The sequence below is a fragment of the Hemitrygon akajei genome, chromosome 5 (assembly GCF_048418815.1).
Source record: "Hemitrygon akajei chromosome 5, sHemAka1.3, whole genome shotgun sequence".
In the NCBI taxonomy this organism is placed as follows: domain Eukaryota; kingdom Metazoa; phylum Chordata; class Chondrichthyes; order Myliobatiformes; family Dasyatidae; genus Hemitrygon; species Hemitrygon akajei.
This window is the reverse complement of record NC_133128.1, coordinates 120,384,653-120,411,713: the sequence shown is the minus strand read 5'-3', so window position 1 is coordinate 120,411,713 and position 27,061 is coordinate 120,384,653. Positions and strand designations below refer to the sequence as shown.

Sequence of the window (27,061 nt, the reverse complement as noted above, 5' to 3'; positions counted from 1 at the left end):
AATCCCTACTATCCCGTCCCCACAATCCCTACTAACCCGTCCCCGTCATCCCTTCTATCCCGTCCCCACAATCCCTACTCTCCCGTCCCCACAATCCCTACTAACCCGTCCCCACAATCCCTACTAACCCGTCCCCGTCATCCCTTCTATCCCATCACCCATGATCCGTATTACCCCGTCCCCACAATCCCTACTATCCCGTCCCCACAATCCCTACTAACCCGTCCCCGTCATCCCTACTATCCCGTCACCTACGATCCCTACTATCCCGTCCCCACAATCCCTACTATCCTGTCCCCACGATCCCTACTATCCCATCTCCACATCCCTACTCTCCCGTCTCCACGATCCCTAGTATCCCGTCCCCACGATCCCTACTATCCCGTCTCCGCAATCCCTACTATCCCATCCCCACAATCCCTACTAACCCGTCCCCACAATCCCTACTATCCCGTCCCCACAATCCCTACTAACCCGTCCCCACAATCCCTACTATCCCGTCACCACAATCCCTACTATTCCGTCCCCACAATCCCTACTAACCCTTCCCCACAATCCCTACTATCCCGTCACCACAATCCCTACTATCCCGTCCCCACAATCCCTACTAACCCGTCCCCACAATCCCTACCATCCCGTCCCCACTATCCCTACTATCCTGTCTCGACAATCCGTACTATCCCGTCTCCACAATCCCTACTATCCCGTACCCACGATCCCTACTATCCCGTCCCCATGATCCCTACTCTTTGTGATTTTTATAAATGGCCTGGATGAGGAAGTGGAGGGATGGTTTAGTAAATTTGCTGATGACACAAAGGTTGGAGGTGTTGTGGATAGTGTGGAGGACTGTCAGTGCTTACAACGGGACATTGGTAGGATGCAAATCTGTGCTCAGATGTGGCAGATGGAGTTCAACCCAGATAAGTGTGAGGTGGTTCATTTTGGTAGGTCAAATATGATGGCGGAATATAGTATTAATGATAAGACTCTTGGCAGTGTGGAGGATCAGAGGGATTTTGGGTCTGAGTCCATAGGATACTCAAAGCAGCTACGCAGGTTGACTCTGTGGTTAAGAAGGCGTATGGTGTATTGGCCTTCATCAATCGTGGGATTGAATTTAAGATCCGAGAGGTAATGTTACAGCTATATAGGACTCTGGTCAGCCCCCACTTGGAGTACTGTGCTCAGTTCTGGTCGTCTCCCTACAGGGAGGATGTGGAAGCCATAGAAATGGTGCAGAAGAGATTTACAAGGATGTTTCCTGGATTGGGGAGCATGCCTTATGAGAATAGGTTGAGTGAACTCAGCCTTTTCTCCTCGGAGCGTCAGAGGATGAGAGGTGACTTGATAGAGGTGTATAAGATGATGAGAGGCATTGATCGTGTAGATAGTCAGAGGCTTTTTCCCAGGGCTGAAATGGTTGCTTCAAGAGGACACAGGTTTAAGGTGCTGGGGAGTTGGTACAGAGGAGATGTCAGGGGTAAGTTTTTTATGCAGAGAGTGGTGAGTGTGTGGAATGTGCTGCCGGCAATGGTGGTGGAGGTGGATACGATAGGGTCTTTTAAGAGACTCCTGGACAGGTAGATGGAGCTCAGAAAAATACAGGGTTGTGGGTAACCCTAAGTAATTTCTAAGGTAAGGACGTGTTTGGCACAGCTTTGTGGGCCGAAGGGCCTGTATTGTGCTGTAGGTTTCCTGTGTTTCTATGTCTTAAGGATTTTGGTTCATGTATATATTTGTGTATTAACACTGCCCAATGTCTCAGCACTTCACAAGCTCTCAGATGGATTGGCTTGAGCACAGGGTGATGGCATCTCTTGTTTCTTCTCATAGTCTTTCACTGCCACCTTACCCCACACCCCTCACCTCGTGTGCTGTTCCCCTTTCAGCCTGATGACCGTGAAGCCCCCAGCTGTCACACCTTCCATGCAAAGACGTACAAGAAGCTGAAGGCATGTGTGGCGTGTGAACAGATGATCACCACAGACGGCAGCGTTTGTCGCGGTGAGTCTCCGATAAGTTCATTCATCTCATCGTCTACATTCCCTGGGAAATGTTCACCCACCCTTCAATCGATGTGTCTCTGCCCTGGGGTGTCTTTGTCCCTTCTCCTTCTGTGTGACTCCCATGTATCTGTCTGTAATCACTGTGCATCTCCCCCTGTCTCTCTGTCTGTCCATCTCCCTCTGACTGTCTCTCTCCATCTGTCTCTCTTTGTCCATTCCTCTCCCTCTGCCTCTCTGCATCTGACTCTCTCCATCTGCCACGCTATCTGTCCCTGTCCCTCTGTCTCTCTCTATCTGTCCATCTCCCTCTGACTCTCTCCATCTGTCTCTCTCTGTCCATCCCTCTCCCTCTGTCTCCCTCTGTCTCTCTCCCTCTGTCTCTCTCCATCTGTCTCTCTCTGTCCATCCCTCTCCCTCTGCCTCTCTGCATCTGACTCTCTCCATCTGCCATGCTATCTGTCCCTGTCCCTCCGTCTCTCTCTATCTGTCCATCTCCCTCTGACTCTCTCCATCTGTCTCTCTCCCTCTGTCTCTCTCTGTCTACCTTCTGTCTCTCACTCTCTGTCTGTCCCTGACCCTCTGAATCTCTCTCTGTCTATCCAACTCCCTCTGTCTCTCTCCATCTGTCCCTCTGACTTTCTCCATCTGTCTGTGTCTCTGTCTGTCCCTGTTCCACTTTCTCTGTCTATCTGTCTCTCTCCCTCTCTTTCACTCTCCATCTGTCTCTGTCTCTCTGTGGCTACACTTACCTACGTGTGATCTTCAGCCCCTCTCCCTCTATTTCTGTCTGTGACTGTGTCTACGGGTCCCTTTCCTCTCTATCTGTTTAGCTTCCTTCATGTGTTCCTTCAATATTTCCGTCAGTCTACGTGTCCCTCTCGTCTCATCTCTCTGTCCTTATCTGAGTGTGTGTGTGTGAGTGGGTGTCAGACCCTCTCTCTCATCTCTCTCCCTATCTGTGTGTATATATGTGTCTGTCTGCCTGTCTGTGTTTCTCTCCTTGTGTGTGTGTGTGTGTGTCTGTCTGTCTGCCTGTCTGTGTCTCTCTCCTTGTGTGTGTGTGTGTGTGTGTGTGTGTGTCTGTCTGCCTGTCTGTGTCTCTCTCCTTGTGTGTGTGTGTGTGTGTGTGTGTCTGTCTGCCTGTCTGTGTCTCTCTCCTTGTGTGTGTGTGTGTGTGTGTGTATACGTGTGTGTGTGTGTGTGTGAGTGTGTGTGTGTGTGTGTGTGTGTGTACGTGTATGTGTGTGTGTACGTGTGTGTGTGTGAGTGTGTGTGTGTGTGTGAGTGTGTGTGTGTGTGTGTCTGCCTGTCTGTGTCTCTCTCCTTGTGTGTGTGTGTGTGTGTGTGTGTGTACGCGTGTGTACGTGTGTGTGAGTGTGTACGTGTGTGTGTGTGTGTGTGTGTGTGTGTGTGTGTGTGTGTGTGTGTGTGTGTGTGCGTGTGTGTGTGTGTGAGAGAGAGAGTACCCTGCTCCTGCAGGAAGAGGGTTAGTAAGAAGCTGGGAGTTGATAGGTGGAAGACGTAAAGGTTGCTACCTTCTTATTTCAAAAGTTCGAAGTATATTAATTAACAAAATATGTATACTATATACAACCTTGAGATCCATCTCCTCACAGACAGCCACAAAACAAAGAAACCCAACAGCTCATTAAAAAAGTCCTTCATTCTCCCTCCACACTCACCCACCTACTCCCTCTCCTGGCTTTACCTACCACCTGTACTCTTCCTCCTCCCCCACCTCCTTATGCTGGCTTCTGCCCCCTCCCTTCCCAACCCTGAAGAAGGGTCTTGGTCTGAAATGCCATCTGTTTATTCCCCTCCATTGATGCCTCCTGACCCCCTGAGTTCCTCCAGCATTTTGTCTGTGTTATTGAATGAGGAATTTGCTCAGAATGTGATCCTGCACTGCCCCTGTGTGGCCACTCCCAGAAACGCTGTGGCTCAACCGGCTGGATGGGCCGAGGGTCACAGGAAGGTCATCGAGATACAGAACAGTCCAGCGCAGAAACAGACCCTTTGGCTGATCTAGACCATAACAACTAGGCTCACCCCGTTGACCTGCACCGTCCATAGCTCACCATAATCCTTCCATCCATACACTTACCGAAACTTCTTTCACAAGTGGAAATCAAACCTGACTCCACCACAATTCGTTTCACTCTCGCACCACCCTCTGAAGGAATTTCCCCCTCAGGTCCCCCTTAAATATTTCACCTTTCACCCTTAAATCACAACCTCTAGTTCTTGATTCACCCAACCTCAGCGGAAAAAGCCTGCTTCCATTTACCCTATCTATACCCCTCATAATTTTACATATCTCTATCAAAACACCTCTTATTCTCTTACGCTCCAGTGCCATAAGAGAATGTTATAGAGTCATAGAACACTACAGCACTGAAACAGGCCATTCAGCCCATCTAGTCCATGCTGTTGTTATTCCATCTATGTGAAACATAGCCCTCCACACCCATCGCACCTATGTATCTATCCAGACTTCTCCCGCAATGTTGTAATCGAACCCACATCCACCACTTCCGCTGGCAGCTCGTTCCACACTCTCACCACCCTCTGAGTGAAGATTCCCCCTCAGGTACCCCTTAAATATTTCACCTTTCACCCTTAACCAATGACCTCTAGTTCTAGTCTCACTCAGTGGGGAAAGCCTGCTTGCATTTAACCTATCTATGCCCCCGTAACTCTGTACTGTATACCTCTATCAAATCTCCTCTCATTCACCTATCCCAAGTGTACCTCAGTTGGGACTAAGATGAGGAGAGACACCTTGAGGAAGGGGAGCAAGGTGAAGTCTCACCAGTCTGGTTCCAGTGAGGATGGGTCGGGGGAGATGCTGACATGTGGGGAGACATGAGTAAACTGGAACTACATTCAGTGGCCGCTGTATCAGGTACACCTATACACCTGCTTATTAATGCAAATATCTAAACAGCCAATCACGTGGCAGCAACTCAATGCACAAAAGCATGCAGACATGGTCAAGATGTTCAGTTGTTGTTCAGACCGAACATCAGAATGGGAGGAAATGCGATCTGAGCGACTTTGACTGTGGAATGATTGTTGGTGCCAGATGGGGTGGTTTGAGTATCTCGGAAGCTGCTGATCTCCTGCGATATTCACACACAACACAGTCTCTAGAGTTTAGAGAGAATGGAGCAAAAATCAAAACAGATCCCGTAAGTCGTGGTTCCATGGGAGAAAACACCTTGCTAGTGAGAGAGGTCAGAGAAGAATGGTCAGACTGGTTTCAGCTGATAGGAAGGCGACAGTAACTCAAATAACCACACATTACACCAGTGGAGTGCATAGGGCATTTCTGAATGCACAACACATTGAAACTTACAGTGGATGGGTTACAGCCTCAGAAGACCATGAACATACATGTAGTGGCCATTTTGTTGGGTCCAGGGGGTACATTATAAAGTGGCCACTGAGGCTATCCCAGCTCTCTTTTCTCATGACAGCCAGTTGTCAATCCATGCTAACACACTTCCTCTGACACCGTGGGTTTTTAATTTACACACCAGCCTCTTCAGTGGCACCTTGTCATGTGTTGTTTGGAAATCTAGATACACTTCAGCAACAGGATTCCCCAAACAACAGTCTGGCATTTCCTCAAAGAAACTGAGCAAATTTGTCAGGCGTGATTCACTTTCATTAAAACATCTTGTCCAGGTTTAATTATATTCAACCTCCCTAAATGGTAAGCTATTTCCTCTTTGATTATTGGTTCTAAGACTTTGCCGGTATTAGCTGTTAAACTGAGCTGCAGTTCCCTGGTGTTGGATCTGACTGTTTAATTGTTATCTTCTTTGCAGCTTAACAATTGATTGTCTGTTTGTGTTTGAAGAAGGTCTGACATACATGTAACAGTTTGTTAGGATTCCTACTGGCCGTAGAATGTATATGCTGATGTTCAGAGTGCCCCCTAATGGTTACATTGGTATAATTCCGAAAGCTCTGTGAAGCTTCTCTTGGTGCTACATGACTGCATTATTTGAACCCGGGTGCACGTAATTGGATGACTCTTATCTTTGGATGTGGATGGAATTTTCCTTCTCTACAGTGAGTCGTGTTAAAAGAGCTGCACCACAGGGAAATGCCATCTTAGTTTGTTTTGCTTCTATCTCGCTTTGCTTAGCAGAACTCTATTAATGTCCATTTCAGTTTTCCTTTGTTCTATCAACAGTAAAATGATCATGAAGCAAAAATTTCTGTGCCTCTTTCCTGACTTAAATATAGAACAGTACAGCACAGGGACAGGCCATTCAGCCCACAATGTTGTGCTGACCCAGCTAAAAAACAAATCAAAAACACCCTAACACTAATCCCTCCTCCCTACACCATGTCCATATCCCTCCATCTTCCTCACATCCACGTGCCTATCCAAACATCTCTAATGTATTTGCCTCTACTACCATTCCAGGCATCCACCACTCTCTGAGTAAAAAACTTACCCCTCACATCCCCCTTGGACCTACCCCCTCTCACCTCCAATGCATGCCCTCTGGTATTAGACATTCCTACCCTGGGAAACAGATACTCCATGTCTACTCTATCTGTGCCTCTCATAGTCTTGTAAACCTGCATCACATCTCCCCTCAGCCTCCGATGCTCCAGAGAAAACAACCCAAGTTTATCCAGCCTCTCATGATAGCACATGCCCTCTAAACCAGGCAGCATCCTGGTAAACCTCTCCTGCATTCTCACGAAAGCCTCAACATCCTTCCTATTGTGGGGTGACCAGAACTGTACACTATACTCCAGATCTGGCCTAACCAGAGCTTCGACTAATAAAAGCAAGCATTCCATAAGCCTTCTTAACCACCTTATCAACCTGTGTAGCCACTTTCAAGGAGCTATGAACTTGGATCCCAGGATCCCTCTGGTAAACAACTCTGTTAAGGATCTTGCCATTGACAGTGCACTCTCTCCTTGCATTTGTCCTACCAAGGTGCAAAACCTCACATTTATCTGGGTTAAACTCCATCTGCCATCTCTCTGCCCATATCTGCAACTGATTTATATCGTACTGTAGTCTTTGCCAGTCTTCTACACTGTCCACAACTCCACCAATCTTGGTATCATCTGCAAATTTACTAACCCACCCGTCTACATTTTCATCCAGGTCATTTACATCACAAACAGCAGAAGCCCCAGCACAGACCCTTGTGGAACTCCACTAGTTCCAGACCTCCAGCTCGAATAAATCCCTTCAACCACTACCCTCTGTCTTCTATACGTTCTGAATCCAAACAGTCAGTTCACTGCAGACTCCATCCATTTTAATCTTCAGGGTTAGCCTTCCATGAGGGACTTTGTCAAACATTTTACTAAAATCCAGGTAGACAACATCCACTGCCCTACCCTCATCAATCCTTCTTGTCATTTTGTCAAAAAAACTCAGTCAAGTTGGTGAGGCATGGCCTGCCCGATACAAAGCCATGGTGGCTCTCCCTAGTTATTCCATGGGTTTCCAAATGCTCATATATCCTGGCCCTGAGAATTTTCTCCAGCAATTTCCCTACGTGAGACTCGCCGATCTATAGTTCCCAAGATTTTCCCTTGTTCTCTTCTTAAAAAGAGGTACAACATTAGCCACTTTCTAGATTTCCAGGACCTTATCTGTAGCTAAAGATACTGGTCAAGGGCCCAGCAATCTTATCTCTTGCCTCCTTCAAAAACCTCAGGTAAACCCCATCAGGTACTGGGGATTTATCCACCTTAATACTCATTAGGAGGCTCAATGCTTCCTCCATCTTTATATACTCAGCATTGATCACCTGGTCTGCTATGTCCTTTTCCTTGGTAAACACTGAAGCAAAGTACTCATTAAGTACCTCACTCACAATCTCTGCATCCAAGCAAATGTTCCCCCCTCCATACTTTATCCTTGAGTGGTCCCACCCTCTCCCAAGTTATCCTCTTTCTCTTGATGTATGTATAGAATGCCTTGGGATTCACCTTAATCCTACTTGCCAGGGACTTCCATGGCCCCTCCTGGCTTTCCTCATTCCCTTCTCTAGTTCTTTTCTGGCTTCTTTAAACTCCTCATGTGCTCCATTTGATCCAAGCTTCTGAAGCTTTACATGCTTCTCCTTTTCCTTCTTGGCTAAATCCATCACCTCTCTGGACATCAAAGGTTCTCCTATCTTTCCATCCCTGTCCTTCCTTCTAACAGGAACATACCTTTCCTGTACTCTGTGCACTTGATCTTTAAACACCCTCCGCATAGCCAGTGTGGACCTGCCAAAAAAAATGTTCCCAATTACCTCTTCTTAGTTCCTGCCTAATGCTCTCGTGATTTTCCCTGCTCCAATTTTAAACTCTCCCACAAGTACCTTATCTATAGAATTCCTGAAAGTCAAGGAGTTGTGGTCAGTTCCCTAACTGCTCACCCACTGAAAGGTCAGTCAGCTGGCCAGGCTCAGTACCCAACACCAGGTCCAGTACAGCCCCTCCTCTCGATGGGCCATCTGCTTATTGAATGAAGAATCCTTCTGGATACACTTAACGGATTCTGCCACATCTAACCCCTTACATTAAGAAGGTCTCAGTTTATATTAGGCAAGTTGAAATCTCCCATGACAACAGCCCTATTATTTTTACACAGTTCCTTAATCTGCTTACATATCTGTTCCTGAATCTGCCGGTGGCTGCTGGGGGGAGGGGGTCTGTATTACAACCCCATCAGTGTGATTGCACCCTTCCCATTCCTGAGCTACACCCAAATGGACTCAGAGTCTGACCCCACTCCCCTGAGTGAAGCTGTGATATTGTCCCTGATTAATAGTGCAATATTCACCCCCCCCCCGCCACCAACCCTGACTCTTTTACCTCTTCCTCTATTCTTTCTAAAACTTCAAAAACCGGGTACATTAATCACCCATTCCTGCCCTTCCCTCAGCCTACAACATCATAGTTCCATGTACTGATCCATGCTCGATGTTCATTACTCTTACCCATAATACTCCCAACATTAAAATATTAACATTTCAAATGATCCGGCCCATCATACCTGTAATTTCAATTTTGCCTTTTAATACTTTCCCTGACATCTACCCTCTGATCTGATCCTTCCCTTACTGACCTGGGGTTCTGGTTGCCAGCCCCTTGCACAACTAGTTTAAACTCTCCCAGGTAGCATCAGCAAACCTCCTGGCTAGGATGTTGGTCACCCTCCAGTTCAGGCAACCCATCAGGTCGCCCATTCCCCAGAAACAGTTCCAAGGATCCAAGAACTTGAAACCCTGTCCCCTGCACCGTCTCCCCAGCCACTAATTCACCCATGTTATCACCCCATTCCTACCTGCACTAGCCCTTGGCACTGGGAGTATCCCAGAATTACAATCTTGGATGTCCTTCTCTTCAGGCTCCTTCCTAACTCTACACTCACAGTGTACAACCTCTTCCCCTTTTCTGCCGATGTCATTGGTGCCAATGTGCACCACAACCTCTGGCTGTTCACCCTCCCCGTTGAGAATGTCCTACAGCTGCTCGGATAAATCCTGGACTGGAGCATCCGGAAGGCAACACACCATCCTACTGGCTCTTTTGTGGCCACAGAATTTCCTTTCTGTCTCCCAACTATCGAGTTCCCTATAGGTACTGCACTGTCTGACATTCAGGCTCAGAGCTGGCCACGTTGCCATGATCCGATGGACCATCCGCCCCAGCAGTACCCAAAGGGATATACTCGTTGCTGAGCGGGGAAACCCTGCACCGACTTCTTTCTCCCTTTACTCTCCTGTTGGTCACCCATCTACTGTCCAAAGCCTGTACTCTGGGTTTGACCATCTTTCAAAAGTCTCGTCTATAATATCTTCAGCCTCCCCGATGTTCCTGAGTGCACCCAATTCCAGCTCCAACTGCTTGACACTGTCAGTCAGGCGTCGAAGTTGGATGCATTTCCCGCAGATGCGGTTGTCCAGTAAAACTGTCAGCTATCCCGAATTCCCACATCTGACAGGAAGAGCATTCCATCCTGACTGCTCTGTACTAAAAGAGAAAAGGGTTTGCCTCTTCTTCACCGTGCCAAAGCCTCACACTCTGTGACTGGCCCACTCCAACAATGGCCGCTGCACTCGAGCCTGCCCTCCTTTTATCGGCAGCTGAAGTTAGCTTCTGATGCTGACGTTTTCCACACCTGTGCAGCCCGAGAAGACTGGCTTTGGCTGAATCTGCTCCCTTTATCCCCTCTCTCCAGACATCCACGGGGCCCTGACACCGATACTCACACTCCCAGCCCCTGAGCTGCCAAAAAAAAAGAACTTTGGATTCAAACACAGGAATCCAGCGCTGGCTTCTCTTTGTCTCCTTTGTTGAAGAAGCGAGTCACATTGATTGTTTTTCAATCTCTGGTACCCTCCCAGAGTTTAGCAAGCTATAAAAGTTTCAGCTACTGTCTTTGCAGCCAGCTCTGTGCAGTCCATCAGCTGTCCGTACTGCTTCCGCAAAATTGACAAACTTTATGACATTTGCCGATGATATTAAACCTGATTCTGATTCTGACCCACAATGTTGTACTGAAACTTCAACCCATTGTAAGATCAATCTAACCCTTCACTCCTACACAGCCCCCCGTTTTCTATCATTCATGTGCCTACCTAAGTCTCTTAAATGTCCCTATTGTATCTGCCCCCACCACCACCCCTGGCAGTGTGTTCCAAGCACACTCCATGCTCTGTAACATCTCCCCTATACTTTCATCAAAACACCTTAAAATTATGTCCGTCCTATTAGCCATTTCCACCCTGGGAAAAGGTCTCTGGCTGTTCACTCAATCTATACCTCTTGTACACCTCTATCAAGCCCCCTCTCATCCTCCTTTGTCAACTTTTATCCCCTTTCACACTAAAGAGAAAAGGCCTAGCTCACTCAACCTATCCTGATAAGACATGCAGCATCCTGGTAAATCTCCTCTGCACCCTCTCGAAAGCTTCCACATCCTTCAACCAGAACTGAACACAATACTCCAAGTGTGGTCTAGCCAAGCTTTTGTAGAGCTGTAACATTACCTCACAGCTCTTGAACTCAATCCTGCAGCTAATAAAGGCCAGCACACCATAAGCTTGCTTAACTACCCTTCCCACTTTTCTGGGTGGAACTCCATCTGCCACTTCTCAGCCCAGCTCTGCATTCTGTCAATATCCCATTGTAACTTATGACAACCTTCTACACCATCCACAACTCCACCAACCTTTGTGTTATCTGCAAATTTACCGACTCACCCTTCCACTTCCTCATCCAAGTCATCTATGAAAATCACGAACAGCAGGGGTCCCAGAACAGATCCTTGTGGAATTCCACTGGTCACCAACTTTCAGACAAAATACTCTCCATATAGTACCGCTCTCCGCATTCTGAGCATTCTGAGCATTCTGAATCTACATGGCCATGCCTCCTGATTTTCTGAATGAGCCTACTGTGGGGAACTTTATCAATTGCCTTACTGAAATCCATATACACCACATCCACTGCTTTGCCTTCATCACTGTGCTTTGTCACATGCTTAAAAAATTCAATCAGGCTCCTGAGGCATGACCTGCCCCTCAGAAAGCCATGCTGACTATCCCTAATCAGACTATGTTTCTCCAAATGCTTTTAAATCCTGTCTCGAAGAATTGTCTCCAGAAGTTTCCCCTTCACTGATGTAAGACTTACTGGTCTATAATTCCCAAGATTATCTCTATTATTTTTCCTGGACAATGGAATAACATTTGCTTCCCCCCAGCCTTCTGATACTAGTGGCCAGTGAAGCTTTTTCCTTAATTATACCCACCGAGGATTTTCTCATTCCCCCTTCTAGCTCCCGTTTCCATTCCTCAGCCCTTTCCTGGTTACCTTGTGACTCTCTAGAGCCCTGTCCGATCCTTGCTTCCTAGAGCTTAGGTAAACTTCTTTCCTCGTCTTGATTAGATCTTCTACTTCTCTTGTCAGCCACAGTTCCTTCACCTTTCCCTGCCTTGATTGGACAAACCTATCCGGAGCCCCCGGCCAGGCGCTCCCTAAAAATCCTCCACATTTCCAAAGTGTATTTCTGGAGTAAATCCATTCCCAATTTATGCTCCCAATTTCCTGCCTAATCCCCTCTCCTTCAATAAATACTTCCCCACGCTCTCTGCTCCTGTCCCTGTCCAAGACTATGGTGAAGACCAGTTCACCAAAATGCTCACCCACCTAGAGATCTGAAACCGGACCAGGCTCATTGCTAGTACCAGATCCAGCAAGGCCTCTCCTCTAGTTGGCCAGACTACATAACGTTTCTCTGCCATGGTGCTCTATGACTCTCTGACTTAGAGATGACCCTCTTGGATAGCATGGACTAGTTGGGCCGAAGAGCCTGTTCCAGAGCTGTACAACTCTATGAGTGAGGAGTCTGGTTTCTAGTAGATGCAGATGAACACACTAAGTGCCAGATCTTCTTAGTAGAGGTGATGGGTTGGCTATGGCCCTGACTGGGGGGTGGATTCTCAGCCCTCACCATCCCCCCCCCCACGTTACTATCCTGATGGAGAGATAGTTACCCCACTGCGAGTTGCAGTAATGTTTACACTCGAGGATTTGCGAGCTGTGAAAACTTAGTGTGTGGCCACTGTTCTTTGGCCTTCTGGGTTCATGGAAAGTCTTGGTTCCCTGTTAATGTGTAACCCTCTCGGCTGGTTTAACAATCAGTCATGTATTGTGGACAGGAATGGTTTCAACCAATCCTTGAACACCGCCAATAACCCTGTCCTATAAGTGTGCTCACCTGGTTCAGAGTAATTAGTAACTCTCTATTACTAATGATTGAACCAGGAATGACCCTTAAGTCACTCTCCTCGTGGAGGGTGTCTGACTCAGGGATCGGCCTGTCAAGGAGAAGGGTTCGGAGGCCTGGTGCCTGGCTCCTCCACAACATGAGATTGGGTGGTCCTGACTGCCAGGATTGAGGGTCTGTGAGTCGGGGGTCAAGGACTGGACGTCTGGAGACAGCCTCACCTGGAGTTGGAGGCCTGCCTCTGTGTGAGAGTGGCTGAGATGGTGGGAAAGGGAATTGTTGTCATGTTGTTGATTTGTTCTGCTGAATATCGTGGGCATGCTGTGCAGGCTGTCCCCTGTACATCTTTAGGCTGTGTTGGTTGTTAAAGCTAACAACGCAGTTCGCTGAATGTTTTGATGTACAGGTGATCAATAAATGAATCTGATTCTGAACTTCTTCAACAAAGGTCCCCATCCAACCTTCTCGCCACACGTCACTGCTCTGACATTTCACCAAATGCCTTCCAGATCTCCAGGTATTCCAGCTCCCCACACAACACCCAGTCCGTTGGCTATACCACTTCTTGGAAACAAACATTAGTTTGCAACAGGAACAGACCCTTCGGCCCACAAGGCCTGTACTGAACACAAGGTCCTATTAAACAAAATCTCCTCAGCCTGTCAGCTTTATTTGCCACACATACATTAAAATGTGATTTGCGTCAAGTTAAATCAGCGTGGGGTGTGCTGGGGGGGGCACACTTCCACATCTGTACGTCTTTGGGATGTGGGTGGAACCAGGAGGTGCCAGAGGAAAGCCACATGGTCACGCGGAGAAGCATATCAGCTCCTTACAGATGAGCTCCAATGGGTGATAGCTGGTGCTGTAAGATGACTGCGCCAACCACAATGCTACCGTGGTGTCCCGCTATTCCCTCCTTTCCCTGTCTAACAGCCTCATTACCAGATCTACATCCACCGCCACTCCTGGCAGCCTGTCCTAGATACACCCCCACCCTCTCTGTATAAAACACATCCTCTTAACCTCCCCCCCCCGCTGTAAATGCATATCCTCTAACGTGTGTTAGCCTATCGTAACATCAGTTTAGCTCTTCTCTTCTATATAGCCCTCCATTTTTCTATCATCCATATGTGTGTCTAAGAGTCTGTTCAATATCCCTAATTTATCTGCCTCTTCCACCACCCCAGTCAGCCCCCACCACTCTGTGTAGAAAATCCTGTCTCTCACTTATCCCCCCTAGACTTCCCTGCAACCACCTTAGAAATATGCCCCTTGTATTAGCCATTTCCACGCTGGGGAAATGGCTGTCCACTCTATCTATGTCTCCCATAATCTTATAAACCTCTACCAAGTCATCTCTCATTCTCCTTTGCTCCAGAGAGAACAATCTGGATGTTTCCAACCTCTGCTTATAGCTCAAGCCCTGGAATCCAGACGGCATCTTGTTGCATGCCTTCTGCACCCTCTCCGAAGCCCCCACCCCCTTCCTTCCTGTAACGGGCTGGCCAGAGTAACTCGCAACTCTCCACGTGCCAGCCCAACGAGATTTCCACGTGGCCGCAACGACTTCCCGATTCGGTGCCCCGTCCAGCGTGCTGTTTGTCTTCTTCACCCATTCTCCTTACAGCCCAAGGTCCCTCTATTCATCCCCACTGTCCAGTCCTGCGGGGATTAACACAAGACCTTACAGTGCCAGTGATCATTGATCCTTGTCTCAATTCTCGCCACTGTCTGTATGGAGTTGGTAACTTCTCCCCGGGACCATGTGGGTTTCTTCCCACATTCCAATGATGTATGGGTTCGGCCTAGTGAGTTGTGGGCATGCTATGTTGGTACACTTGCAGGCTGCTCCTAGCATAATCCTTGTTGATTTGATGTGATGCAAGTGACCCATTTATCTAAGAGTCTCTTAAATATCCCGAATACATCAGCCTCTACCACCATCCCGGCTGCACGTTCCACACACCCACCACTCTCGTGTTAAAAACCTACCTATAGTCATCCTATATCCCCCCATACACTTCCCTCCAATCATCAAATTATGCCCCCTCACATTAACCATGAGAGAGAGAGAGAGACAGAGAGCGAGAGAGAGAGAGAGAGAGATAAATGAAGCCAAGTGAAGGGGAAATGGGTGCGCGGGAGGGGGGGAGAATAAAGTGAGAAGCTGGGAGGTGATAGGTGGAGTAGAAATCTGACTGGAGAGGATAAGTGGACTAGGGACGGAAAGGGAAGAGAAAGGGCACCAGGGGCGGGTGAGGAGACGGGGAGGGATGTGAGGGAAGAATTACTGGCAGTTCATGCCATCCAGTTGGAGGCTACCTAGACGGAATGTGAGATGTTGCTCCTCCACCCTGAGCATGGTAGAAGAGGACACCATGGACCGACATGTTGGAATGGGACTGGGGATAAGAATTAGATGGTTGGTTATTGGGAAATCCAGCTTGTTGCAGATGGAGCAAAGGGGCTGGACAAAGCAGTCCCTTGATCAGCGTCAGGTCTCACCAATGTACAAGTTAAGTGTTGCCTCGTGTGGGGGAACAGTTTGGGGCCCTGAATGGAGGTGAATGGAAAGAGCAGACTTATTCTGCTTGGCTGGAGATCAGCGGGGAGGGACGAATGGACAAGGGAACCAGGGAGACAGAGAGAGAGAGAGAAATCCCTGCAGGGAGCAAAGCGTAGGGGGAGGTAAAGATGTGTTCAGTGTTGAAAATGATGAAGGTTGTGAAGAATGAAGAGAAAGCTCGAGGGTGATGGATAAGAACAAGGGGAATTCTATCCTGTTCAGATGACAGGAGGATGAGCTGAGCATAGATGGGAACTGGAGGAGATGTGGGTGAGGCCAGCATCAATGGTGGAGGAAGGCAAACCTGCTCTTTGAAGAGCAAACACAAGGAAATCTGCAGATGCTGGAAATTCAGACAACACACACAAAATGCTGGTGGAACACAGCAGGCCAGGCAGCATCTATAGGGAGAAGCGACGTCGCCATTTCGGGCCGAGACCCTTCGTCAGGACCCTGCTCTTTGAAGAAGGGTTCTCCAGTGTTCTGGAATGGAAAGCGACCCTGGGAACAGATGTGGCGGAGATGAGGGAACTGAGAAAAGGGAATGGCATTTTTACAGGAGACAGTTGGGGAAGATAGTGGTGTCGGTAGATAGTGTTCTCTGCAGACAGTGGACTCTCAGTCACTGAGCGCCAGTGGTGGAGGGAGGGAGCATGTAGCGGGGTGGATGGGGCGCCAGGTAACAAACTGCTTCATGCTGAACATTGAAGGTCCCCGAGCCCTGGCATCATTTTATACCTCAGCCAATGTTGTTAGGGTCCACATAGGAGCAACACCTCAAATTCCATCTGGGTAGCCTCTAACCTGTTGGCATGAACATCCACTTCTCCAACTTCTGGAAATTTCTAATCCCCTCCCCTTGCTCCCATTTTCCATTCCCCATCCTGGATCTCCCCCCTCCCCCCCCTCACCCCTTCTCTTCTCCATACCTGCCCATCACCTCCCTCTGGGACCCCTCCTCCTTCCCGTCCTCCCATGAGCCATTCTCCTCTCCTATCCGATTTTTTCTTCTTCAGCTCTTCCACCTATCACCTCCCAGCTTCTGACTTCATCCTCCCTCTCCCACATACCCACCATCTTCTTCAGGCCTGATGAAGGATCGCTGCCCGAACCATTGACTGTTTTAAGAATTACTAATATTATTCATTTATTTATTATTCATTTATAATTTATTTATTTTATTTAGAGATACAGCACAGTAACAGGCCCTTCTGGCCAAACAAGGCTGTGTTGCCCAATTACACCACGTGACCAATTAACCTACCAACCTGTACATCTTTGGAATGTGAGAGGAAACCCGCACGGTAATGGGAAGAACATACAAACTCCTTAAAGACAGTGGCGGGAATTGAACCCAGGTTGCTGGCACTGTAATACCATTTGCTAACCATTACATCACCGAGCGACCTGACCTGCTGAACTCCTCCAGCACTTTGTGCCTGCTACCCTATTGCTGTTTAGGTGGTCTTGCTGGGCACGAGTTGGTCCAGCGATTTCTCACATTATAACCACTGCAGTTCAGATGTTATGGAGTCATCGAGCGTTGGCCCGAGGGCAGCACGGTAGGGAAGTGGTTAACGTAGTGCTGTAAGATGGGGGTTCGATTTCTGCTGCTCCCTGTAAGGGGTTTGTATGGCGTTCTCCTCATGACTACGTGGCTTTTCTCTAGGTGCTCCCACATTCTAAAGACGTGTGGGCTAGGGTTAATAAGCTGTGGGTGTGCTAGGTTAGCCCCAGGAACACGGTGATACTCGAGGGCTGCCCCCACTACGTCTCCGGACTGTGTTGGTCAGTGACGCAGACGATGCTTTTCACTGTACGCTTTAATATACAGCAAAGTTCAAAGTAAATTAATGATCAAAGTACATCTGTCCTCATATACCATCCTAAGATTCACTTTCTTGCAGGCATTCACAATAAATACAAAGAAACACATCTAACAAAGACAAACAACAAAAAGACAACTTGGGCAAATACAAAAAGAAAAAACAAAATAATAATACATAAGTAATAAATAATACAAAGAACATGAGTTGTAGAGTCCTTGAAAGTGAGTCCATAGGTTGTGGAATCAGTTTAGTGTTGAGGTGAGTGAAGTTATCCACACTGGTTCAGGAGCCTGATGGTTGTAGAGTAATAACTGTTCCTGAACCTGCTGACGTGGGACCTTTGGCTCCTGTACCTCCTTCTCAATGGCAGCAGCGAGAAGAGAGCCTGGCCTGGATGGTGGTGGTCTTTGACGATGGATGCTGTCTTCTTGTGTCAGCATTACTGGTAGATGTGCTCAGTGGTGGGGAGGGCTTTACCTGTGATGGACTGGGCTGTATCCACTACTTTTTGTGAGCTTTTCTGTTCAAGGGCATTGGTGTTCCTATACCAGTCCATGGCTCAACCAGTCAGGATACTCTGCACTGTGAATCTGTAGAAGTTTTCGATGACATGCTGAATCTGCGCAAACTTCTAACAAAGCAGAGGTGCTGTCGTGCTTTCTTTGTGATGGCACTTACGTAGTGGACCCAGGGCAGATCCTCTGAAATGATAATGCTGAGGAATGGTGAATTGCCGATCCTCTTCACCTCTGATGAAGATTGGCTCATGGACCGGTTTCCTCTTTCTGTAGTCAATAATCAGCACATGTGACAAATAAAGCTAATCATTCAGGGAAAGTGACCAAGCTTTCCACCCGAGCTAAACTCAATTCCCCGCATTTGGCCACATCTCTCTAAACCTTTCCTACCCATGTACCTGTTCAACTATCTCTTCAAGACTCACGACTCAAATTTTACATTTTTTAATTATTTGTTTGCAGTGCAAGAGGAGTTATAATGGTATACAATTTCAATATTTCAGTTTTTTAAGATTCCAGATTGTTTAATGTCATTTCCTGTACACAAGAGTAAAGGAGAACAAAATAATTGTTACTCCGGATCTGATGCAGCACAGGGATGTCTGGACATAAGATGACTGGCAAGATATGATAAAGTAGCCAGTGGGAGGAGGTGTTGATCAGGAAAGGAGCTGGTTTTGAGTCTGGAGGATGGATGCTGCATAGCCTCCTCCCTGATGGGAGTGGGACAAACAGGCTGGGTGAAATCCTTTACAGTGTTACTGGCTTTTTCCCAGCACCTTTCTGTACACATGCCCTCGACGGCGGGTGGGCTGATGCAGTGATGTGATGTGATGGGTAGTTTTGACAACCCGTCTGCCACAATTCGGTTTCCATACCAAGCAGTGATGCAGCTTCTCATGGTGCCCTCTACTTCGTATCTGTAGAATCAGGTGAGTGTAGACGTGCTTAGTCCAGGTCTCTTTAACTTCCTCAGAAAGTGAGAGTGTTGGTCTGAACGTCATTAATGTGTCTGTCTCAATCATTTCCTCTCGTAGCCGTTCCATATACCCACCACCCTGTGGGTGAACGCGTGCCATTGTTTGTACAGCCCGGCCCAGCTGGTGTTGTTGAGAACCCTCGACAGGGTCTCATAAGCTGTGGGTGAGTTCCACCCTCACCTGTCGTCACCAGAGGGTGATTCTGTCTGCCCCATAGGCCAGCACTCCCCCTCCTGACCACTGTGGGCAGTGAAGCTGGACAGGATATTCAAGTGCAGGAAGAGTAGGGTAAGACCTTTCACCAAGTCCACGTGCATTTCAGATTCACTTAATGATCCAATGCACATGGAAACACACGGAGAAATGTGTAGCTTGTGCTAACAACCAGCAGAACAACACAGAACATGGCAAACAACAAAACAACGCACACAAAATGCCTCAATAACTCAGTAAGTCCGGCAGCATCTGGGGAGGGGAGCATCAGGCCTACACCCTTCATCATGACTGTTCAGGAGCAAGTGAGGCCATTCGGCCCACCGAGTTAATACAATCATGGCTCACCATCCAACGTCAGTCCATCTTCCGAATTGGTAGAGTTGTTTCATTTTTGTCGGCTGTACTGAGATACAGTGAAAAGCTTGTCTTGCAGACTGTTCACACAGCTACAGTGTAGAACAAGGTAACACGATAACGACGCAGAATAAAGTGTAGCAGCTACAGAGAAAGCGCTGTGCAGGCGGACAGCAAGCTACAAGGCCATAATGAGGTAGGTTGTGAGGTCAAGGTCCATGTTATTGCACTTGGGAACCATTTAAGAGTCTGGTAATAGTGGGGTAGAAGCTGTCTTTCAGCCTGAAGGTACGTACTTCCAGGCTTTTGTATCCCTGCCTGGTAGGAGAGGAAAGAACACAGAAAGTCCAGGGTGGGGAAGGTCTTTGATTATGTTGGCTAACTTACTGAGGCTGCGAGAGTCCATGGAGTGGAGGCTGATTTCTGCCGTGTGCTGAGCAGTTTCTTGCCATACCACCTGTGACTTTCCCTCTCAATAACCCTCAATCTCTCTGCCCCTAAGATCAATGTCAGACTCCTTGTATAGGTTTTACACATCAGCTTGAATGACTATCACAGGGTCCCCTCTCCCTCAGTGCTCTCTGACTGACGATGCAAGACTCCGGAACGGAAAGTTTTCAAATTCAGGTTTATGGTCATCTGACTGTGCAACCAAACAAGCCAACGTTCCCCCGGACCACGGCACATCAACAAAACGCATATCACACCCGGAACATAAAACAGAATATTAATGAAATAAAATTCAAAATGCACGTAGGTGACCAGTGAACATAGTAAATATCAAACAGCTCGCTGTCCTAGTGATGTGACCTCGCTGGTGACAGGGTCTCCCAGCCGGAGGGAAGAAGCTGTTTCCCAGTCTGACAGCCCGAGTCCTGATGCTCCTGTACCTCCTTCCTGACGGTAGTGGGTCAGAGAGATTGTGGGATGGGTTGTAGGGATTCTCAGTAATGCTTTGGGCCCTTTGTCTGCAACGTTCCTGGTAAATGTCACAAACAGTGGGGAGGCAGATCTCGGTGACACTCTTGACAGTTTTTAGTTTCCTCTGTAGGGTCTTGCACTCTGATGACTGACTGTTTCCATACCACACAATGACGCAGCTAGTACAGTGAAATTTGCCATTTGTGTCAATAACAAACACAGACGGGGGATCTGATGAGGGAAGCCTGCAAGTGCCACCATGTTTCCAGGGCCAACATAACATTGCAAACTCTTATTCACTTATGAACAGACCACGAACCCATGAATACTGCTTCATTGTTTGTTCTCTTTTTGTACTGCTTATATATATACACTGTATATTGTTGTCTGACTGTACATATAGTAGGGGATCAGCTATTCTGGACTGGGTGTTGTGCAATGAAACAGAATTGATTAGAGAGCTTAAGGTAAAGGAACCTTTATGAGTCAGTGATCATGATATAGTAATTCACCCTGAAATTTGAGAGGGAGAAAATGAAGTCAGATGTCTCAGTATTACAGTGGGGTAAAGGGAATTACAGAGGCATGAGCGAGGAGCTGGTCAAAGTTGATTGGAAGAGGACACTGGCAGGGATGACGGCAGAACAGCAATGGCTGGAATTTCTGGGAGCAATTCAGAAGGCGCAGGATTAATACATACCGAAGAAGAAGAAAATATTTTAAAGGCAGGATGATGCAACTGTGGCTGACAGGGTAAGTCAAAGGCCAACATAAAAGCCAAAGAGAGGGCATATAGCAGAGCAAAGTTTGGTGGGAAGCTTTTAAAAACCAACAGAGGGCAACTGAAAAAAGTCATAAAGAGGGAAAAGATGAAAGGTAAGTTAGCCAGTAATACTAAAGAGGATACCAAAAGTTTCTTCAGATATATAAAGTGTAAAAGGGAGTCGGGACTGCTAGAAATTGATGCTGGGGAGGTAGTAATGGGGGATGATAGAAAAGGCGGATGAACTGAACGTATTTTGCGTCAGCCTTCACTGCGGAACACACCAGCAGAATGCCAGAAGTGCGAGAGTTCTGGGGGAAGAAGTGCGTGAAGTTGTTATTACTGGTGAGAAGGTGCTTGGGAAACTGAAAAGTCTGAAGGTAGATAAATCATCTGCACCAGATGGTCTATACACCAAGGTTCTGAAAGACGTGGCTGAAGGCATTAGTAATGATCTTTCAAGAATCAATAAATTCTGGCATGGTTCCGGTGGACTGGAAAATTGAAAAAAATGTCTCTCCACTCTTCAAAAAGGAAGAGAGGCAGAAGACAAGAAATTATGGGCCAATTAGTCTGACTTCAGTGGTTGGGAAAATGTCGGAGCTGATTCTTAAGGGCATGATTTTGGGGTACTCGTTGGCACAGGATAAAATAGGCCAAAGTCAACATGGTTTCCCTAGGGGAAAATCTTGTCTGACAAATTTGTTGGAATTCTTTAAAAGAGAATACCAAGCAGGATATTCAAAGGAGAAATGGTGAATGTTGTGTATTTGAATTTTCAGAAGGCCTTTGACAAGGTGCCACACATGAGCTGCTAAACAAGTCAGGAGTTCATGGTATTACAGGAAAGATACTAGCATTGATAGAGCATTGGCTGACCGGCAAGAGGCAAAGAGTGGGAATAAAGGGAGCTTTTTTATGGTTGGTGACGGTGACTAATGGTGTTCCACAGGGGTCTGTGTTGAGACCGATTCTTTTTACGTTATGTGTTAATGATTTGGATGACAGAACTGGTAGCTTTGTGGCTAATTGTAGGATGATATGTAGATAGGTGGAGGGGTAGGTAGTGTTGAGGAAACAGGAAGGACCTAGACAGATTAGGAGAATGGGCAAAGAAGTGGCAGATGCAATACAGTATCCAGAAGTGTATGGTCATCTCTTCGGCAGAAGAAATAAAAACATTGGCTATTTTTTTATGGAGAGAAAGTTGAAAAATCTGAGGTGCAAAGGGGCTCAGGAGTGCTCGTACATGATTCCCTGAAGGTTAATTTGCAGGTTGAGTTGGTGATGAGGAGGGGAAATGCAGTGTAAGCAGAATATAAAAGCTAGGATGTGATGTTAAAGCTTTATAAGGCACTGGTGAGGCCTCATTTGGGCCCCTTGTCTAAAAAGGATGTGCTGACATTGGGAAGGGTTCAGAGGGGGTTCACGAGAATGATTCTGCGATTGAAAGGCTCGCCGGATGAGGAGTGTTTGATGGCTCTGGGCCTGTACACACTGGAATTCAGAAGAATGAGGGGGGACCTCATTGAATCCTATCAAATGTTGGAAGGCCACAATAGAGTGGATGTGGAGAGGATGTTCTCTATAGAGGGGAAGTCTAAGTCTAGAGGACACAGCCTCAAAATAGAGGGACATCCATTTAGAACAGAAATGAGAAGGAAGTTCTTTAGCCGGAGAGCGTTGAATCTGTGGAATTCATTGCAACAGGCCAAATCACTGGGTATATTTAAGGCAGAGGCAGAGGCTCAATTGGTCAGGGCATGAAGTGATATGGGGAAAGGCAGGAGATTTGGGTTGAGAGGGAAATGGATCAGTGATGATGGAATGGCAGAGCAGACTCGGTGGGCCAAATGGCCTAATTCTGCTCCTATCTCTTATGGTCTTATATTTCTTATTGTGATTATAGTAATTTTTATGTACTGCTGCCACAGATCAACAAATTTCACCACATATATCAGTGATAATAAACCTGATTTTGATTTAACCTGTCTTTGGAATGTGGGAGGATAGCAGAATACCTGGAGGAAACCCCAGTACTGACAGGGAGTACAAACAAACTCCTCTCAGACAGCGGTGGGAATTGAACCCCTGTAAAACACTACGCTGACTGGTATACCACTGTGCCAGCCACCACTCCCCCCACTGGAAGTCTGCAAGGGAGAGGGGACCGAGCCAGTGGAACAGGCAATAAAGATTGCTCAACTTCGGCCCTCTGTCACCCCTTTCCGTCACCTCCCTTCCTCATTCCCCTTACTCGCTACCCCTTCACTAGACCATCCTGCCCCCGTGGGTGTGGTCTCCCACTCAGAAACTAGTGGTGAGACAGATCACCGGCACCACCATTAGGGGCATTTATACGGAAAGTTGCTGGGGAAAAATAAGCACTCCTGATGAAGGGTTTCAGCCTGAAACGTCGTTACTACCTCCTCCCATAGATGCTGTCTGGCCTGCTGAGTTCTGCCAGCATTTTGTGTTTTTATTTATTTCCAGCATCTGCAGATTCACTTGTGTAGCCAGCAATATCATGCCCATGGACTGTTTGTCCCTCTCCCATCAGGGAGGGGGCCGCGTAGCATCCACACCAGGACCACCAGACTCAAAAACAGTGACTTTCCCCAAGCTGATCAACACCCCCACCCACTAACCCACCCTCCATACCCTCCACCATCGCTACATCCACACCTAGCATCGTTTCATATACATAAAATCTGTACATAACAGTTACCTATACATTGTGGGTTACAGGATTGCTTTTATGTGTAGATATTTGATGTGCTTTTTATTCTGTTCATTGTGGTTATTTTATGCTGCATTGGATCAATAATAACAACCATTTCATTCTCTTTACATTCCTGTAATGAAGAATGACAGTAAACAATCTTGGATCCTGGTGAAGGGTCTCCGCCCGAGATGCCGACTCTTTATTTCCCTCCATAGATGCTGCCCGACCTGCCGAGTTCCTCCAGCATTTTGTGTGTGTTACTCTGGATTTCCAGCATCTGCAGAATCTCCTGTGTTTAGGATTCCAGACTCTCTCTCCCTCTCTTTCCTCCTAAAAAAATATTCAGCGCCCGAGGCTACACCCTCCCGAAAGTTGCTTCCTCGTGGCCGCGCAGAGGGTGAAAGGGAGCGCGCAGGGAGACCACATCCACTCCGCGGCGTACCTGTGGAAGAAGGTCCTGGCAGCTTGCCAGCGTGTAGAGGCTTGCAGGGTCCTGGCAGCTTGAGAAAGGAGTCTGACTTTACCAGTACTTGTGTTTTGATGCGTGTGTGATCGGGTGTGCGCGCAGATAGATAATGGAACTCGCGCCACTCTGAGGTTAGTCTGATGTCGTCTCGTCTGTTTAATTAGGTGAGGTGTTTTTTTTAAAAAAAGGATCTTCGCGAATTCCTCTAATGTTTCATTTCTCTCTTCCTCCCTCTAGTTTGCAAACTGACATGTCACAAGAAATGCGAGAGAAAGGTAAGTCTTTTTTACTTTCTGCGGTGTGTTGTGATCGTGTTCTTCCCTGACAGCCCCGAGGGGCGTCTTGCGGGGGCAGAGGGGAGGGGGGTGTGATGCGTTGCAGACTGTTTGGAGAGGTCGTGCTGGGCCTGACTTCCCCGTCTCTCCCTCCGATCGTGGCGATAATCACATCAGCTTGTGCGGAGCAGCCCAGAAGCAGAAAGTACCGAAAACTCACGGAGTCCCCGTTCAGCTACAAAGGGGACAGGGGGAGAGGCTCCGCTCCCCCAGAACCCCGCCCGCGGCTGAGCCCCGGAGGATGTGGCGGAGAGCTCGGGGATGGGCAGGGTTAAAGCGCCACCGCGGTTCGTGTACCTGAAGCGGGGCGGTAATCTGACCAGCGGTGGCAGGTTACGCGTTGGGGGACTGAATTGGGGTGGGCAGAGGCGTTGGCTTGGATTGGCTGGAAGTTGGAGAATTGAAGTGGGAGGGGGACGAACAGTCTTTAGCATCTGAGGAGTGGGTAAACTTTGCTTTAAGGTGCGTGAGCTGACAGCTGGGTCAGAGGATGGCGGGCTGTCTCACGCAGACCCCAACCGAGCCTGGGGTCCGGCGTTCGCTGCTGTGCCCTGTGGGCCCGGGAGTGCCAGAGTGTGTCCCCCGCGTCCCGAGGGGCTCCGAGCTTGGCGCTGTTTTCAGTCCCGCAGTGTGTCCCCTGATCTGTTGTGTCCTGCCGGGGGGTGGGGGCGGCGGTCGCTCGTTGTGGATTCGGTAGGTGCTGGAGGAACTCGGCAGGTCGGGCAGCCTCTGTGCAGGGGGATACACAGTCGACGTTCAGTAACAGAAAGCGGACTAAACCTTGGCCACAAAAGGCGGGATCTTGGCCATCCGTTCATATTTGCCATTCCCACCCCGACATATGGGTCCACTGCCCCGGTGCGTAACGCTGAGGCAGGCCACTGTCCGGCTGGAGGAGTGATGTTTCATATTGCGTCTGGGGAGCCTCCACTCTGATGGCACGAACATCTATTTCCCTAACTTCCCGTAATTTCTCCCCCCCCCCCCCATACCTCCTTTTCATTCACCATTCGGGCTCCCCTCTTCCTTTTTCCCTCGCCTCTCCTCTGGTGCCCTCCTCCTTCCCTTTCTCCCATGGTCCACTCTCCTCTCCTATCAGATTCCTACTTCTTCAGCCCCTTACCTTGTCCATCACATCCCAGCTTCTCACTTCACCCCCCATCACTCACTCAATTACCTTCTCCCCATTGTAGCCCCCACCCTTCCCCCACCGCCTTCTTTCCCCCCTTCCTTTCCAGTCCTGATGAAGGATCTGGGTCTGAAACATCAACTGTTTACTCTTCTTCCTGGATGCTGCCTGACTTGCTGAGATCCTCCAGCACTGGATTTGCTCTGGATTTCCAGCATCTGCAGAATCTCAGTGCGCTCTGTGCTCTCTGGCTGCTGGGGGAGCACAGTGCCACTTTGCATCTCCAGGTGTGATTTAGGGGTTTCCACACAAACTGCTGGTGGAACTCAGTAAGTCAGGCAGTATTACACCCCTCCTTCCCAGCTTGTACTCTTCCCCCCCCCCCTTCTTATTTGGGCATCTTCCCCTTTCTGTTCCCATCCTGATTCACGTTCTAGGATGGAAACGTGGTGCTGTTGACCCTGTGGGGATGACAGTAAAACAGGTCCCCGTCTGGGGTGAAGGTCAAAGTTCAAAGTAAAATTTATTATCAGCATAAGTATACACTCACTGGTCACTTTATTAGGTACACCTACTCACTAATGCAAATATCTAATCAGCCAATCATGTGGCAGCAACTTAATGCATAAACGCATGCAGACATGGTCAAGAGGTTCAGTTGTTGTTCAGACCAAACATCAGAATGGGGAAGAAATGTGATCTGAGTGAGAGTGCGGAGGAGATTGACAGGAATGTTGCCTGGATGGGGGGCATGCTTTATGAGTGAACTTGGCCTTTTCTCCTTGGAGTGAGGGAGGAAGAGAGGTGACCTGATAGAGGCATTTTAGATAATGAGAGGCATTGATTGTGTGGATAGTCAGAGGCTCTTTCCCCAGGGCTGAAATGGCTAGCACGAGGGGGCATAGTTTTAAGGTGCTTGGAAAGAGGTACTGAGGGGATGTCAGGGAGAAGTTTTTCACACAGAGAGTGGTGCGTGTGTGGAATGCACTGCTGGTGGTGATGGAGGTCGATACAGTAGGGTCTTTTAAGAGCCTCTTAGATACATGGAGCTTAGAAAAATAGATGGCTAGGCACTAGGGAAATTCTAGGCAGTTTTTAGAGTAGTTTACATGGTCGGCACAACATTCTGGGCCGAAGGGCCTGTAATGTGCTGTAGACTTCTACGTTCTATGTTCTAAGTGTCTTTGACCGTGGAATGATTGTTGGTGTCAGTACGAGTTGGAGTCTCTCAGAAAATGGAGATCTCCTGGGATTTTCACACACAACAGCCTTTAGAGTTTACAGAGAATGGCGCATTAAACAAAAAAAAAATCATCCAGTGACTGGCAGTTCTGTGGGAAAAATGCCTTGTTAATGAGAGAGGTCAGAGGAGAATGGCCAGACTGGTTCAAACTCAGAGGCGACAATAACTTAAATAGCCACGTCTGACAATATTGGTGTGCATCAGAGCACAACCCATTCGGCCTTGAAGTG

General features: G+C 47.9%; 1 protein-coding gene across 9 annotated transcripts in view; it reads left to right on the top strand.

Annotated features, from left to right (window-relative positions):
* The window catches only part of LOC140728114 (tensin-1-like), a 429,660-nt gene that overhangs the window by 138,760 nt on the left and 263,839 nt on the right, over nucleotides 1–27,061 (top strand). For 6 of the 9 annotated variants that reach the window (XM_073046317.1, XM_073046319.1, XM_073046316.1 and 3 more), the window contains exons 2-3: nucleotides 1,893–2,007; nucleotides 24,362–24,399. In XM_073046317.1, coding sequence (XP_072902418.1) covers nucleotides 1,893–2,007; nucleotides 24,362–24,399 — 153 coding nt within the window. Of the gene's footprint in view, nucleotides 1–1,892; nucleotides 2,008–24,048; nucleotides 24,256–24,361; nucleotides 24,400–27,061 lie in introns of those variants that run through there. The other 3 variants (XM_073046329.1, XM_073046328.1, XM_073046327.1) reach the window with 1 other exon arrangement.